Raw genomic sequence first — 16,440 nt, 5'->3', positions numbered from 1 at the left:
AATTAATTTCACCTTTTTTTCACTTTTTTTAACATGTCTACTAGAAACTTAAAATTACATACATGACTCCCATCATATTTCTATTAGACAGTGAGAGTCTAGAGCATAAGAGCCAGTCAGCCAGGAGATCTCTAATCAATTTTCTTTCTCCCTTCTACTCCTTTTGATGTCACTAAAGCTCAAGTCCTAGCCAGACATAGTGGCATGCATCTGTGGTCCCAGCTACTTAGGAGGCTGAGGCAAAACGGTAACTTGAGCTCAGAGTTTGAGGATGCAGTGAGCTAAGATCGCACCACTGCACTCCAGCCTGAGCAAAAGGATGAGACCCCATCTCTCGGGACAAAATTTTAAAAAGACATTGGGCAAGGTGGCTCCCACCTGTGAGCTTAGAACTTTGGGAGGCTGAGGCGAGTGGGTCACCTGAGGTCAGGAGTTCAAGACCAGCCTGGACAACATGGTGAAACCCCGTCTCCAGTGAGCCGGGTATGGTGGTGCATGCCTGTAATCCCAGCTGCTCAGGCAGCTAAGGCAGGAGAATCACTTGAACCCAGGAGGCAGGGGTTGCAGTGAGCCAAGATCACACCACTGTACTCCACCCTGGGTGACAGAGTGAGACTCTGCCTCAAAAAAAAAAAAACAAGTATGTCCCGCTAGCCTTATCCATGGATATAACATACCGGTTATTTTAATTATATATAAAACATATATTAATTGAATATATAAAATTTAACATAGGTACACTGCCTGCCTTGTGATGAAGTCTAATAATTTATGACAATAGCATTAGTTAATATTCACCTTTGCTTCCAAAAATATCTTTGTATAAAAAGTCTCTAAACTTCAAAACTCAAATTCACCAAGGAAAGCATCTTCTAAATCTTACTGTGGTAAGCTCATTTTTCTAGACTGTTATTCTACATAAGGGACTTAATTTGACAGCTCCTATAATGATGCTATAAATTTTAAATTGAATGTGTTTTTTTTACCTTAAACTCTTGTGATGGCAAAACTATTTTCCTCAAAGCTGACTGCTTATGCGGGTCTATGACAGTACTTAAATGTAACCTGGCTCTGCCAAGCTTAAGGCACCTTTTAGCCTGAGGCTTTTTGGTACTGACCATGATATCTGCTTGAAGAATTTTTGTGTTATTATTAAGAAATAAATGTGTCTTGCTCCTTGAAAAAAAAGTTCAGGTCCTAATCACCTTTCACCGAAGACCATTTCAATAGCCCTACTGTACAAGTCTAACCTGCATTTTAGGATGACCCCTGGACGTACCTTTGGATGCAGCAAACTGGGGATTTCACCTATACCTAACTTGTAATTTTCACCTTAACCTTTTCTGATAATCTTCCCTCTGCTGAGAATACCCTTCCCAAACTCCTGCTTATCAAAATCTTACTAGATAATAATGGTATTATTATTAACTACCATTATTATCAAGACAAAAAGGCTCAAGATAAAAAGATAATAATGGTAATGAAGATACAAAGTGAAGTATTTAGAGATAAAAACATTTTTTTTTTTTTTGGGCCAGAATTTCGCTCTTGTTGCCCAGGCCAGAGCGCAATGGCACAATCTCAGCTCACTACGACCTCTGCCTCCCAGGTTCAAGCCATTCTCCTGCCTCAGCCCCCTGAGTAGCTGGGATTACATACAGGCACATGCCACCACGCCCAGCTAACTTTTTGTATTTTCAGTAGAGACAGGTTTCACCATGTTGGCCAGGCTGGTCTTGAACTCCTGACCTCAGGTGATTTACCTGCTTTAGCCTCCTAAAATGTTAGGATTACAGGTGTGAGCCACGGCGCCCAGCCGCTAGAAATAAAGACATTTTTTAAATCCTACTAGGACTTCAGGATCTGTATCAAGAACCTATTCCTTTATGAAACTACTTCTAATGACTCCAAACCTTCAACAAACACACAGCCCTTCCCAGGTGTTATGTGCTATGCACTACTCTAGGAGCTGGGTAAACCAGACAATGAAGTATGAGGCCTGCCCTTAAGAGTTCAGTGTCATGGGAGACAGCAACATAAGCCAACAAATACCATGGGGTGTGATTTAGGCTCTGATGGAGGTGAACACAGGGTCCTGTGGGACCTCTGACAAGTCCTAACCCAGGCTGGTAGCAGGCAGCAGGAAGCATCCTAAAAAGTGGTGTGAAAAGGCCCTGATGGCATGTTCCTCTTTTAAATACCCAAGACACCGTTTACAGCTTCTCTTCTGGTTTCTGATTCTGTCTTTCAAATTGTCACACTCATATTCCACATTTGCAAATTTGCCTATTGCTGAAATTCACTGGTACCCCAAGGTCAATATTCACTGTAGTTTCTCAGTCATTCATGAACATGCCCAGAGTGGTGAAAAATGTGGGTTGCCCAGTGTTCATTTTCCCAGCTGAGGTAGAAGAAGGTGATGCCTGGCCTTCTTGTTTCATTCTAGAAGCTCTCCTACTATAAACAAATGTCCTTGCCATGGTCCATTTAGGGTCACGCTTTCTACCTTTTTTGTTTTTTGTTGGTGACTTCGTTGTTTAAAATGGCCCTAAGCAGCCGGGCACGGTGGCTCATGCCTGTAATCCCAGCACTTTGGGAGGCCGAGGCAGGCAGATCATTTGAGGTCAGGAGTTCAAGACCAGCCTGGCCAACATAGTGAAACCCCATTTCTACTAAAAATAAATATAAAAATTAGCTGGGTGTGGTGGTGCATGCCTATAGACCCAGTTACTCAGGAGGCTGAGGCAGGAGAATCACTTGAATCCAGGAGGAGGAGATGCAGTGAGCCAAGATCGCGCCACTGTACATCATCCTGGGCGACAGAGCAAGACTCTGTCTCAAAAAAAAAAAAAAAAAAGTGGCCCCAAGCATTGTGCTGAAGAGCTGTCTAATGTACCTCAGTGCAAAAGGCTGTGATGTGCCTTACCGAGAAAACTTTACTCAGGCATAAGCTATGATGCTGTTGGCTATGAGTTCAATGTGAATGAGTAAACAATATGTATTAAATAGAAACAGCAAAAACAAACAAGGTTGCATAATGATCAATTCATGAAAATGTCATGACCTGAGGCTTGCAGGAACCTAACCCTGTATTTTCCCCTAGGAACAATAGTTCAGCATTCCCTAATTCAGTGCTGGTGGCAACTTTATAGAACACAGCTACTGCAAATAACAAGAATCAACTGCACTTATCTTTCCTTTGAGGGTAAGATCTACCTTTGTCATTATTTTTTCTTTTGTGTGAATGCCCTAGCTCCGAAATTAAATAGAAACCATACAGTTTAACAAAGGTTGGATACTGAAACAAAACAATCTTATATAACATTGACTTCATTTTATAGTTTCAAAATGGCCAATGATGGTTTTTGCCAACATGCTTACCATTTTTGTTCTTCAGATTGGGGTCTGCTCCGCTTCTTAAAAGCTTTAAGGCACACTGTTTATGGGCTCGGTAGGCTGCACAATGCAAGGGTGTATTTCCTAACTGATCCGAACAGTTAACATCAGGAGGATTGGGCCTGTTGAGCTAACAATTTTAAAAAATGCAATTCAGAATTATATATCAAAGATAGACTTTCTCTCATAATTCACAGGAAGGTATATCAGCAGAGCCTGAAGAACAGCCAGGGGCCTTGGCATCTAGGCTGTTAGTGGTTTCTTGCTCACTAAACCATCCAACCCTGCCACTCCCATGCTTATTCTCAGATGCCCTGAGATAGATCTCAGTCCTGTGTCCGGGTCTCACACTCCTCTGACAACAGACACTCTGCACCGTGCCAGCGCCATCTCACACACCCCAGACATTAAGATTTCACAACGATTTACTTGCCCCTACCAGCCTTGCAGTTCACACTTGTGACAGCAGAAGTCCAAATCAGTCTGCAGTCTTTCAGAAGAGTTAAAACCATCAATGTTAAATGTGAAAATGTCAAGGTTCTACTGAATTTGTTGTTCCCAACTTATTGCTTTAGACACTTCTTTATATAGCCTCCATTTCACAAAATTTAAAAACCGTTTTAGGCCCTATACTTAGAAACCAAAGAGGCCTTTTCAAATGAGCCAAAATAACTTTAAAGCAAATGGCAGTGCTTCAGTCATGAATTCAGAACAAATTTAGAGTTTCATATTTAATGAGACTGTGCAGGAATGAAAACTGGAAAGTAGGTCTTCTGAGGGGGAAAAAAAACAGGCAAATCTTTCAGTCTAATGTGGTATAAATGTTCCAAAATACTCTTCCTTCTTTGCACGGTACCTTCCAGAAGTGTACCATTCCTCCCAGAAACTACTGCTGAGCAAAACTAGAAAAACTGATTCCTTTATAGGGTCCTATTTATTATGTTTCTATCGGCTTAATCACAAATAAATGTGTGTGTGTGTGTGTGTGTGTGTACGTTGTTCTTACACTATTTACCATGAAAAGTCAAATTCTTATCCATCAGGTTTTCAGGGGGATTGGGGCAGGTATAAATCAGAAATTCAGAAAAAAAACCCACCATTTAAAATGTGTCCTGCTTAAACTATCATCGTGCTAAGTGTTTTTAGATATTTAAGAACTTTAGTTCTATTATTACAATCTCTGGAGTTTTGGGTTCCACAATTCAACCACATTATGTACTTTACGTAAAAATTTTCCTGAAGTGTAAAGAAAAAATGCTCTTTGTCTTTTTGGGCTTTTGTGTTTGTTTGTTTTACCAGAGCTGTGAGTTCTGTGGTTCTGCCTTCTCTTGCTGCTGCTAAAAGTAATTCTTCAAGCTTTCTTTGTTGAGTCCTTTCTACAGCTGCAAAAGAAAAGTGCTTATTACCCCGCTGCTAGTCGGGATCCAATTACAAATTCATTATAAAGTGATCACGATCAGAAAAATCAAAATGTTTTGGATTGTAATTCAAATTCAGTTAAAATTTATTGTTATTACCTTACAATTCAGATTATAGAGTTCCATTTACTTCAGGTTTGGATGAATTTGAGTTTTTCATTCAGACGTCTCTAAGTATTTTACTTATGACAATAACCATCAAAACTAATTATGGATTACTTTTACATACTGAAATACTATTATATATTTGCCTTGGAAAGGTAGATAAGTGAGGTTCATACCTTCCAGAACCTTAGAATGTGAAAAATAACAATAAGAAATAGCACTGATAGAAAGACATACATGTCATATAAATATATGCAGACACATCAATTATAAATTGCCACATAAAAATGTAAAATAAATGTATGTATATATGTATGTTGAGCTAAGGACTCGCTCTATCACCCAGGCTGGAGTGCAGTGGCATGATCATAGCTCACTGCAGCATCAAACTCCTGGGCTCACACAGTTCTCCTGCCTCAGCCTCCCAAGTAGCTGGGACCACAGGTGTGCCCCACCACACTTTTATTTTTTGTAGAGATGGAGGTCTTACTATGTTGCCCAGGCTGGTCTCCAACTCCTGGCCTTAAGCAATCTTCCTGCACTGACTTTTCAAAGTGCTGGGATTACAGGCATGAGCCACCTTGTTCAGTCTATTTTTATTTCTTTAACAAATACTTTAGCACTTACTACATGCCAAGTGCTATTTAAAGCTCCTTAAAAATATTAACTCACGGCCGGGCATGGTGGGTCATGCCTGTAATCCCAGCACTTTGGGAGGCCGAGGCTGCGGATCACGAGGTCAAGAGATAGAGACCATCCTGGCCAACACAGTGAAACCCCGTCTCTACTAAAAATACAAAAAAATTAGCCGGGCGCGGTGGCACATGCCTGTGGTCCCAGCTACTCAGGAGGCTGAGGTGGAAGAATCGCTTGAACCCAGGAGGCGGAGGTTGCAGTGAGCCGAGATTGCGCCACTGCACTCCAGCCTGGAGACAGAGCAAGACTCTGTTGCAAAAAAAAAAAAAAAAAAAAATTAACTCATTAAATTCTCATTAACTACTCTGAGGTTGGTATTACTAAATGGATTTTTACAGACAAAGGAACTGAGGCACCAAGAGGTTATGGAATTTAACCAAGATCACACAACCAGAAGTGGAGGAACTGGGATGTGAACTCCAGCAGGCTAGTTCCAGAGTCCATGCTCTTATCACTACACTTCCTCTGAAGTTATACTTACAGGAAAAGAGCAACTGGTAATCCAATTTGTGTAAGAGACTGGAATATGTAAGTAAGATCTGATTTCTGCTAGATCTGAGTTCTATATTTTAGTTCATAGAAAGGAAGTAATTACAGAGAAAAGCTTGGTGATCCCACTACATATACATCTACAATGTCCTGTGCAAAGGCTGCAAAGGAGGAACTATAAAAGGTTTTCTAGCTTATCCTGGCTAAAGTAAAGTCATGGATAGAGAAGCAGGTGGGGGAGCCAGGTGACTGGGGAAATAGTAATTACTATGTCCTAAATGCTGTTTAAGACTCTACTCGACATATACCATTACATTTAAACTACTGGTAACACATATATTGAATCCAGGAATTGCTGAAACTAGTTTACCTTTGTCTTAAGAAATAACTAGGTTGGGTGCAGTGGCTCACGCCTGTAATCCCAGCACTTTGGGAGGCCGAGATGGGTGGATCATGAGGTCAGGAGATCAAGACTATCCAGACAAACATGGTGAAACCTGTCTCTACTAAAAATACGAAAAATTAGCCGGGTGTGGTGGCAGGTATCTGTAGTCCCAGCTACTTGAGAGGCTGAGGAGGGAGAATCACTTGAACCCAGGAGGCGGAGGATGTAGTGAGCCAAGATTGTGCCACTGCACTCCAGCCTAGGCAACACAGCAAGACTCCATCTCAAAAAAAAAAAAAAAAAAAAAAGAAATTACTAACATTGCTATATACCATTATCTTCTTTTCCTACATTTTTATTTTCACACCTAGACTCTCTACCTCCGAAGGCGGCCAAGCCTCTCTGTAGACTGTTCATGGCTTCTGCTGCTGGGATGCACTGTCTTCAGTCTTTCCTCCCACTGGTTCTATGGCTGCTGAACTATGAACTCTTTGAGAACAGTGACATCTCCTATACCTCTCGTACATCCCTCCACTACTGCGTGTATCACCCTGACCTGTAATCTATCCCCTCCGTCATTCTTGAAGTCAGGTACTTGTTCCTATTTGTCTCTGTAACCTAAGCATTTATGACAGCATCTGGCACAATGCATAGTTGGTCAGTAAATATATGTGGAATATTGAAATAATGTTTGTCCTAGATTTTAGGGAAGGAAAATAAAAGATACCCTATTGTGGCCGGGTGCAGTGGCTTCACGCCTGTGATCCCAGCACTTTAGGAAGCCAAGACGGGCGGATCATGAGGTCAAGAGTTTGAGACCAGCATGGCCAACATGGTGAAACCCCATCTCTACTAAAAACACAAAAATTAGCAGGGTGCAGTGGCAGGCGCCTGTAATCCAGCTACTTGGGAGGCTGAGGCAGGAGAATCACTTGAACCCGGGAGGTGGAGATTGCAGTAAGCTGAGATAGCGCAACTGCACTCCAGCCTGGTGACAGAACAAGACTCCGTCTCAAAAAAAAAAAGATACCCTATTGTTGCTTTCCAGGTTGTCTAGGCTCACATATGAAGGAAAATGGCAGGAATTTGGAGTTGAAAACACTATACATGTTCTTACATTATGTTCCTGTCCAGTATTCTTTCAGGACACTGAAATAAAACTGCTAATCACATCAATGAAAAGCAAATATTCTAGTCTGGGGTGGTGAGGCTTCTAGAATGCTGGTAATGTTCTGTTTCTTGATGTGGATGCTGTTTACAGAGATGTGTTCTACAGAAATAGTTCTACAGGGAGCTATACATTCATGATGTGAACTTTTCTGAATATACTTTGTATCTCAATAAATATTCTTAAGCAAATACCACCAATCCAAAAAATATTTGTCCTATAAGATTTAAATTTAGTATCACTCTAAACTAACTTTCCATCAGAATCAAGTTAGTGAGGATCTTAGGTCACAAAGTCTACCTCAGTCCTGACTGATGCTTACATACATGCAGACAATAGGCTGAATAGTAGTACACTTGAAATGCAGGAGAGCACCTGGAAAATACATTTCATTAATGATAGCAAATGTTTACTTTGCAACCACTATAGTAACCAATGATTAGGGCAAATATTATCAATGAATGCTAAAACCACTGAGTAGAAGTGTATTGGTAAGTAGGGTATTTACATTGTCTCAATTTTTCTCCCTGCAGGTCATTTATTAATTACAAAGGGAAAAGGTGCCTTTTCTGGACCACAAAGTGATCAGAGTTAACATCACTAATAATGAAACAAAGTGACATTATGTGCCTCCTAATATGATGTGCTGGCATGGGATATAAACTCCCCTACATAATATTCCTGACAGAAATACGTATCCTGAATCAATTCACATGAAAAGAGAAAACCCAAAATCAAGGGACATTCTATAAATAATTCCACAACAGCTCTCCTCTTCAAAAAGGTCAGTATTGGCCACATGCCAAGGCTCATGCCTATAACCCCAACACTCTGGGAAGGCAAATTAAGAGAACTGCTTGAGGCCAGGAGTTCCAGACCAGCCTGGGCAATATAGTGAGGCTTCATCTCTATAAAAATTAAAATAAAATAAGCCAGGCATGGTGGTACATGCCTATAGTCCCAACTATTTGGGAGGCTGAAGCAGGAGGATTGCTTGAGCCCATGAATTCAAGGCTTCAGTGAGCTATGATCACACCCCTGCACTCCAGCCTGGGTGACAGAGTGAAACTCTGTATCAAAAAAAAAAAAGTCAGTATCATAAAAAAGGTTGAGAAATTATTTTAGATAAAAGGAGACAAAAGACAGGATGTCACAATTAAATGCAATGTGGGATTCTGGATTAGGTCCTAGATTGTAGGGGAAAATGCTACAAAGGACATTATTTAGACAACTGGCTAAATGTGTGTATAAAAATATATATCATATAATATTATTTTAATGTTAATTTTCCTGAAATTGAGCACTCTAGTGTGATTATGTAAGAAAATAATCCTTTTTTAAGAGATAATGAAATATTTAGGGGTAAAGTATCATTATGTTTGCAAATTACTCTCAAATAGTTCAACAAAAAAAATTAAATAAATAAAAGTAAATAAATAACATCAAATATGTAACAGTCTAAACCAGATGTGGTAAAATGTTAATAATTGGTGAATTTGAGTGAAGGACATACAAACGTTTACTGTAGTATTCTTGAAACTTTCCCATAGGTTAGACATTTTTCAAAGTAAAAAGACAAATAAGATAAGAAGGCAGCATTAGTAACTTAGTTCCTGACAATAGTCTATCCTTTGCTGAATACCTCCAATCATATATCTTTCAAGGCAATCCAAGTCATTATTCCTAATGTTGGACCCAAAGATAAACCCCCTGCTACTCCATCAACTGGGCAATCGACCAGCCCTGGTTTGGCCACAAATAAGATAACCCGTCCTCCCAAGTAACAGCTCTCAGTACTTGAGTATAATTTCATTGTGCCTGCCTATGTCTTTCTTTCAAGAGTAAAACATTTCCTGTCTCTCCAGCCATTATCCTATGACATGGTTTCTTATTTATTTGTTTATTTATTTATTTTTTGAGATGGAGCCTCTGTTGCCCAGCCTAGAGTTCAGTGGTGCAATCTCGGCTCACTGCAACCTCCGCCTCCCAGGTTCAAGTCATTCTCTTGCCTCAGCCTCCCGAGTAGCTGGGATTACAGGCATGCACCACCACGCCCAGCTAATTTTTGTATTTTTAGTAGAGACAGGGTTTCACCATGTTGGTCAGGCTGTTCTCAAACTTCTGACCTCAAGTGATACATCCACCTCGGCCTCCCAAAGTGCTGGGATTACAGCCATGAGCCACTTCGCCCAGCCCCTTGACATGGTTTCTGATCTATTTATGGTCTTATGGTCTACTTATGGTGGGTTGCTCAAGGTACTTCCTGTAGTCTGTCAACGATCCATTTAACACTCTATCCACAAATGATACTATATGTGGGTAAGGTGCTCTCATTAGAGCAGAATCACTCAATTACGTCTCTACTTCTATTTCCCAGGCTAAGACCGCATCAGCTGACAAATCATATTACCTGTAAAGTCAACTAAGCCCTTTTCCTTGTGCAGTTTGGGTTTTGAAATGTCTTAGAGCATGTCTTTACAAATACCCTTATTAAATGTCAACTTGTCAGGCTAACCTAACATTCCAGTCTGTCAGGAAAACCTTAGTTCTGGGTTCTCTTCTTGTTATAATTAAAATGACAGGACCTAATCAAAGACAGTACATCATCCTCCCTATTAGGTCACAAATAATTAAAGGGCAGGAACCACAGCTAATATGTGTTCCTAAATTCATGTAACACAGTGTCTGAGAGAAGATGTTATCTGTTAATTTGCTTGTTCATTGACAAGGACAGGGTTCATTATGAATGCAAAAACAAGTTAAGACACTGACCTTAAGAAGTCTGACAAGTAGACATTGTGGTTTTTTTTGTTTATTTACTTATTTTAATTACGACTCTTTAATCAGAAAAAAAACCTCTTAAGCAAACAAGGTAAAATAGCTAATATTCTACAGAGTAATTGAAGTTTACCCTGTGGTACTTTCCATTTTCTTTTCTTTTTTTTTATTGCATTTTAGGTTTTGGGGTACATGTGAAGAACATGCAAGATTTTTGCATAGGTACACACATGCAGTGTGATATGCTGCCTTCCTCCCTATCACCTATATCCGGCATTTCTTCCCATGCTATCTCTCCCCAACTCCCCACCCCATGCTGTCCTAACTACATAACGAGTGAGAAGATTTTAGCTCTAAAGACTAATTGGGATGATAAACAGCAGGATCTTGGTTTTTACATAGATAAAAATATGGGAAAATTTAAATGAAGAAATCAACATCCTTTAAATACAAAGCTATATTGTCTTTCTCCAAATTCCAAAGGAAAGAAACATAGAGTATGTGTGAAATTGCAACACTAATTCAGTATCTTTACTCATTTAGTAGAAAATTAAAGATCTCTTCTCGACATTAGAGAACTACTAAAAAATAATTATAGCAAAGCCCTGGCCATTCAAAGAAAGATCCTTCTGTATGAGAGTCTCCAAATCTAAGTACCAAACGTTTTTGTTTTAAATTACTTCAGAGAAAGTCTGAATTATTGCAGACTCATGGTTTCTTAAATGTAAATTACTCTTTGACATTCATAACAACGAAGCTCAACCATCAAGAAATTACTGCTGCCTGCTATACTGCAATGAAGTCCTCAAGAAAACTGAGAAGGCCAGACACAGTGGCTCACACCTGTAATCCTAGCACTTTGGGAGGCCGAGATGGGAGGATCACTTGAGGCCAAAAATTCAAGACCAGCCTGGGCAACATAGTGAGACCCCATCTCTTAAAAAATTAAAAAAAAAAAAAAAAAAAGAGCCAGGGGCAGTGGCTCTTGCCTGTAATCCCAGCGCTTTGGAAGGCCAAAGTGGGTGGATCACTTGAGGTCAGGAGTTCAAGCCAGCCTGACCAACATGGTGAAATGCCGTCTCTACTAAAAATACAAAAAATTAGCCAGGCATGCTGGCATGCACCTGCAATCCCAGTTACTCAGGAGGCTGAGGCAGGAAAATAGCTTAAACTCAGGAGACAGAGGTTGCAGTGAGCCGAGATCATGCCACTGCATTGCAGCCTGGGTGAAAAGAAAACTGAGCCAGTCAGAGCTATCTTCCCCAACATCAAGCAACTCTCAAAAGCAAGACCTCTTACAGCTTGCACTGACACCTCTTACTGTCCGGCACTTCTGTATTCCTTGTTATAGTTCATCAGCCTATTAGCCATGTTCCCTTATGTCTTTACTTTTCTACTTTTAATTTTGTTGAGTATTTGAAAGACAAGTATTTTTTGAGACCCAAAAAAACAGATTGGTGGTGGGGGCGGAGGGTGTCTCACTCTGTTGCCTGGACCGGAGTACAGTAGCACAATCAGCGCTCACTGCAGCCTCAAACTCCTAGGCTCAAATGATCCTCCTGCCTCAGCCTCTCAAGTAGCTGAGACTACAGGTGCACACCATCATATCCACCTAATTTTTAATTTGTTTATATGTTTTATAGAGGTGGGGTTTTCACTATGTTGCTCAGGCTAGTCTCGAACATCTAACCTCAAGTAATCCTCTTCCCTCAGCCTCCTAAAGTACTAAAGTTACAGGCGTGAGCCACCGCACCCAGCCTGAAAAATAGATTTTTAAAACTTGCCATAATTTTGTATGAATTAAGAGTTTAAAAGTTTTAATTGAAGAAACTATCATATAGGTACTTGTGTGTCTCATCAATGACTCCCAGATCACATTATCATTAGAGCATTGGCTGGTTATCCTCTGTTTTGTCCTCTTTCTCAGAAACCATTTTTAGTCATAATCTGAACCTTGGTTATAATGAAAGTAAACGCTGTTTATGTTCACATCCATGATATTTACCTTCAAGCATGCTTCTGATTTCTTCGGCATGAGTAACTTCTTTTGCTGTCTGTCCACTCCCATTAACAACAGTAGCATCAGCATTATATTCTAAGAGAAGCATTACCAATTCCTAAAAATCAGAGAATTTATTTTTCACTACTATTAAGCTAAGATTTTATTGCATTACAACCCTTTTCCAAATTACTAACTACTAGAGAGTCTCCACAATAGAAAAAGTACCATGTAAGAATCTTTATATCACATTATGTCTATAATAAGTGATTTAACCAATTGTGATAACACTTGACAATTGCCCAAACAATTGTGAATCCACAATTAATACATAGCCAACTTCTAGCATTGATTTTTTAAGTAAATTATCTGGCTGTTCTGCCAAAATAATTCATGTGGTCAAATTAAATGTATTTATTTAGCGCCACTATTTAAATTATAGAAAGAAGTAAATTCACTGAACATCATTCCTCTAAGGCCTGTTGAGAAATATAATTTCTGCCCAACAGGCCAAGATTTTTAAAAAATTAATCTTGATATTCAGACAAAATAAAGCATTATTTTCTAAAGTAATACGCCACTATTGACTGATAGGAAACACCATTATTGAAGAAATGGTTTATAAGGAAGCTTTATAATTAAGCATTAGATAAGCATGATGATCTCCTGAAGTCAATATTCAACAATAGATAATACACCACATCTTTTTATTTAAGTGTCTAGCTGCTCTTTTAGAAATTTCAAATAAATTGATAATGTACATATGTCCAGTATCACTGGGCCAGTTATATGACTTAACAAGACAGCAGAAATGGAGGAACAGAATTTCTAATATTGCAGAGAGCATTAGAAATTTGATGTTTGATTATCTTAAGATACACGGCACCTAGGGAGGGGATGATGGATAGCTTGCTCTTCAGTCTTGCACTAAGGGAGGCTGAAAAACAGTGCTGTTCTAACTTCTAGACTGACAGTGACTGTAAAATATGAAGTGATATCCTGTGTCGCTACATGTTATGCTGTTCTAGGAATTTCATCTTTCCTTTGGGCCGCAACATACATTTACTACATTATTTTGAAATACTTTCATAGCAAAAAAAATGTTTAAATAAAATCTAAAAAACATAAACAGGCAAAAAATACATATAGTTACTATCCTCATCATTTTATGACCAGTAGAAACATTTTGGTGCATTTCTTACTAATCATTTTCCCCATGCGTAAATTTGAGTTTTCATAACATAATTTTACTTACATGCCACAATTGTTTCATACCTATAATATTTCTCAGTACAGTATATAGTGTTTACAAACACATTTTTCATATTTGAGTATCATCCTATAAAACATACTACATTTTAAATATAAGGAAATTTAAAAAATATCCTAATATTTTAATAAAGTGAATTCTTATAAAATATCTTAACATTTCCTATCATCTTAAAGGTAACATTTTGGGATTCATGTTTTCATACTTGACCTAAATAGTTCATATCAGTTAAAGAAAGTAGAACAACCCACAGAAAGAGAAAAAAAGTTTACAAATACAAGTCTCTTGACTTGTATCCAGAATATATAAAGAACATTTACAACTCAACAAAAAGACAACCCAATTAAAAATGGGCAAAGATAACAATGAGCAATCCAAAAAGGGAAACTAAGAAAAACAATTCTATTTATATTCGCATCAAAAGGAATAAAATGCTTAGAAATAAACTTAACCATGAAGACAAAAGGCTTATACACAAAAGACTCAGCACAAAATGCTGCTGAAGGAAATTTAAAATGACATAAATAAATGGGAAAACATCCTACAATCATGGATGGAAAGACTTAATAATGTTAAGAGGAGAATATTACCCAAAGCTATCTACAGATTCAGTCCAATCCCTATCAAATACCAACATTTTTATAGAAGCAGAAACTCCTATCCTAAAATTCATATAGAATTTCAAGGCACCCCAAACAGCCAAAATAATATTTAAAAGAAGAACAAAGTCAGAGATACATCTTGATTTCCAAACTTACTACAAAGCTACCATAATCAAAACAATGTGGTACTGGCATAAAGACAGACATACGACATACAGACAAATAGAACAGAATAGAGAGTCCAGAAATAAACTCTCATATATATGGTCAAATGATTTGTGACATAAGTGCCAAGACAGTTTTAATGAAGAAAAGACAGTCTTTTCAAAAAATGGTACTGGGAAAACTGAATGTCCACGTGCAGAAGAATGAAGTTAAACCCATAGCTTACCCATATATAAAAACTAACTCGATAGGTCAAATATGTCAAAACTAAAACTATTAGAAGAAAAAAAATACCAAGAAAGCTTCATAAGACCTGATTTAGCAATGATTTCTTAGATATGACACCAAAAGCAAAGGCAAAAAATGAAAAAATAGTGTTCTGCCTGCTTCCGGATGAGCAAGAAGACTTGTACTCTGGTTCTCTGACTTCCCCAGCAGCATGGCCCCCAAAGGCCAGTCTCCATTCTCACCTCAAAAGAAGAAACCGAGACCACCTCCTGCTCTGGGTCTGGAGGAGACATCGGCCTCTGCAGGCTTGCCGAAGAAGGGAGAAAAAGAACAGCAAGAAGCAACTGAACACACTGATGAAGTACAAAATGAAATAGACAGACTTAATGAACAAGCCAGTGAGGAGATTTTGAAAGTAGAACAGAAATGTAACAAACTTTGCCAACCATTTTTTCAGAAGAGGTCAGAATTGATCGCCAAAATTTTGGGGTAACAACGTTTGTCAGCCATCCACAAGTGTCTGCACTGCTTGGGGAGGAGGATGAAGAGGCACTGCATTGTTTGATCAGAGCTGAAGTGACAGAATTTGAAGATATTAAATCAAGTTACAGAATAGATTTTTATTTTGATGAAAATCCTTACTTTGAAAATAAAGTTCTCTCCAAAGAATTTCATCTGAATGAGAGTGGTGATCCATCTTCAAAGTCCACCGAAATCAAATGGAAATCTGGAAAGGATTTGACGAAATGTTCAAGTCAAACGCAGACTAAAGCCAGTAGGAAGAGGCAGCATGAGGAACCAGAGAGCTTCTTTACCTGGTTTACTGACCATTCTGATGCAGGTGCTGATGAGTTAGGAGAGGTCATCAAAGATGCTATTTGGCCAAACCCATTACAGTACTACTTGGTTCCCGATATGGATGATGAAGAAGGAGAAGGAGAAGAAGATGATGACTATGATGAAGAGGAGGCAGGATTAGAAAATACTGATGAAGAAGGGGATGAGGGTGAAGGTGAAGAAGGTGAAGATGATGATGAAGGGGAGGAAGGAGAGCAGGATGAAGGAGAAGATGACTAATAGAACACTGATGGAGTCCAACCTTCCTTTTTCAAAATTCTTTCCAGTCCCTAGGAGCAAGTTGCAGTCTTTTTTTTTTTTCCCCTCTTGTGCTCAGTCACCCTGTTTTTGAGGTCTGTTTTCTCTACACCATGGTTCTCAACTTATTTTGGGGGAAATATCTTGAGCAGAATACAATGGGAAAAGAGTCTCTACCCCTTTCTGTTTGAAATTCATTTTTATCCCTTCCTGTCTGAACAAAAACTCTATGGAATCAACACCACCAAGCTCTGTGGGAAAAAAGAAAAACCTGCTCCCTTTGCTCTGCTGGAAGCTGGAGGGTGTAAGCCCCTGTGTAGTACCGCATAGAATTCTAGCTTTTTTCCTCCTTTCTCTGTATATTGGGCTTAGAGAGTACACTGTGTCTCTCTGTGAATATGGACAGATAGCATTTACCAACATGTATCTGTCTACTTTCTCTTGTTTAAAAAAAGAAAAAAAAAATTTTAAAAATGGGGTTATAGAAGGTCAGCAAAGGCTGGGTTTGAGATGTTTGGGTGGGTTAAGTGGGCATTTTGACAACATGGCTTCTCCTTTGGCATGTTTAATTGTGACATTTGACAGACATCCTTGCAGTTTAAGATGACACTTTTAAAATAAATTCTCTCCTAATGATGACTTGAGC

General features: G+C 38.9%; 1 protein-coding gene and 1 pseudogene across 2 annotated transcripts in view; one reads left to right on the top strand and one right to left on the bottom strand.

The window, feature by feature from the left end:
- Positions 1-16,440, bottom strand: part of OSBPL1A (oxysterol binding protein like 1A) — a 242,792-nt gene that overhangs the window by 170,148 nt on the left and 56,204 nt on the right. The window contains exons 5-7 of one of the 2 annotated variants that reach the window (XM_012445007.3): positions 12,441-12,552; positions 4,693-4,778; positions 3,382-3,526 (exon numbers count right to left, since the gene is read on the bottom strand). In XM_012445007.3, coding sequence (XP_012300430.3) covers positions 3,382-3,526; positions 4,693-4,778; positions 12,441-12,552 — 343 coding nt within the window. The remainder of the gene's footprint in view (positions 1-3,381; positions 3,527-4,692; positions 4,779-12,440; positions 12,553-16,440) is intronic. The other variant, XM_064379326.1, reaches the window with a different exon arrangement.
- LOC105712087 (protein SET-like) lies at positions 14,911-16,063 on the top strand (annotated as a pseudogene).

This window comes from Aotus nancymaae, unplaced genomic scaffold, assembly GCF_030222135.1.
Source record: "Aotus nancymaae isolate 86718 unplaced genomic scaffold, 86718_ANA_hifiasm-v0.15.2.pri h1tg000020l, whole genome shotgun sequence".
NCBI classification, from domain to species: domain Eukaryota; kingdom Metazoa; phylum Chordata; class Mammalia; order Primates; family Aotidae; genus Aotus; species Aotus nancymaae.
The sequence above is the reverse complement of the archived record's forward strand: the minus strand, read 5'-3'. Positions and strand labels throughout refer to the sequence as shown.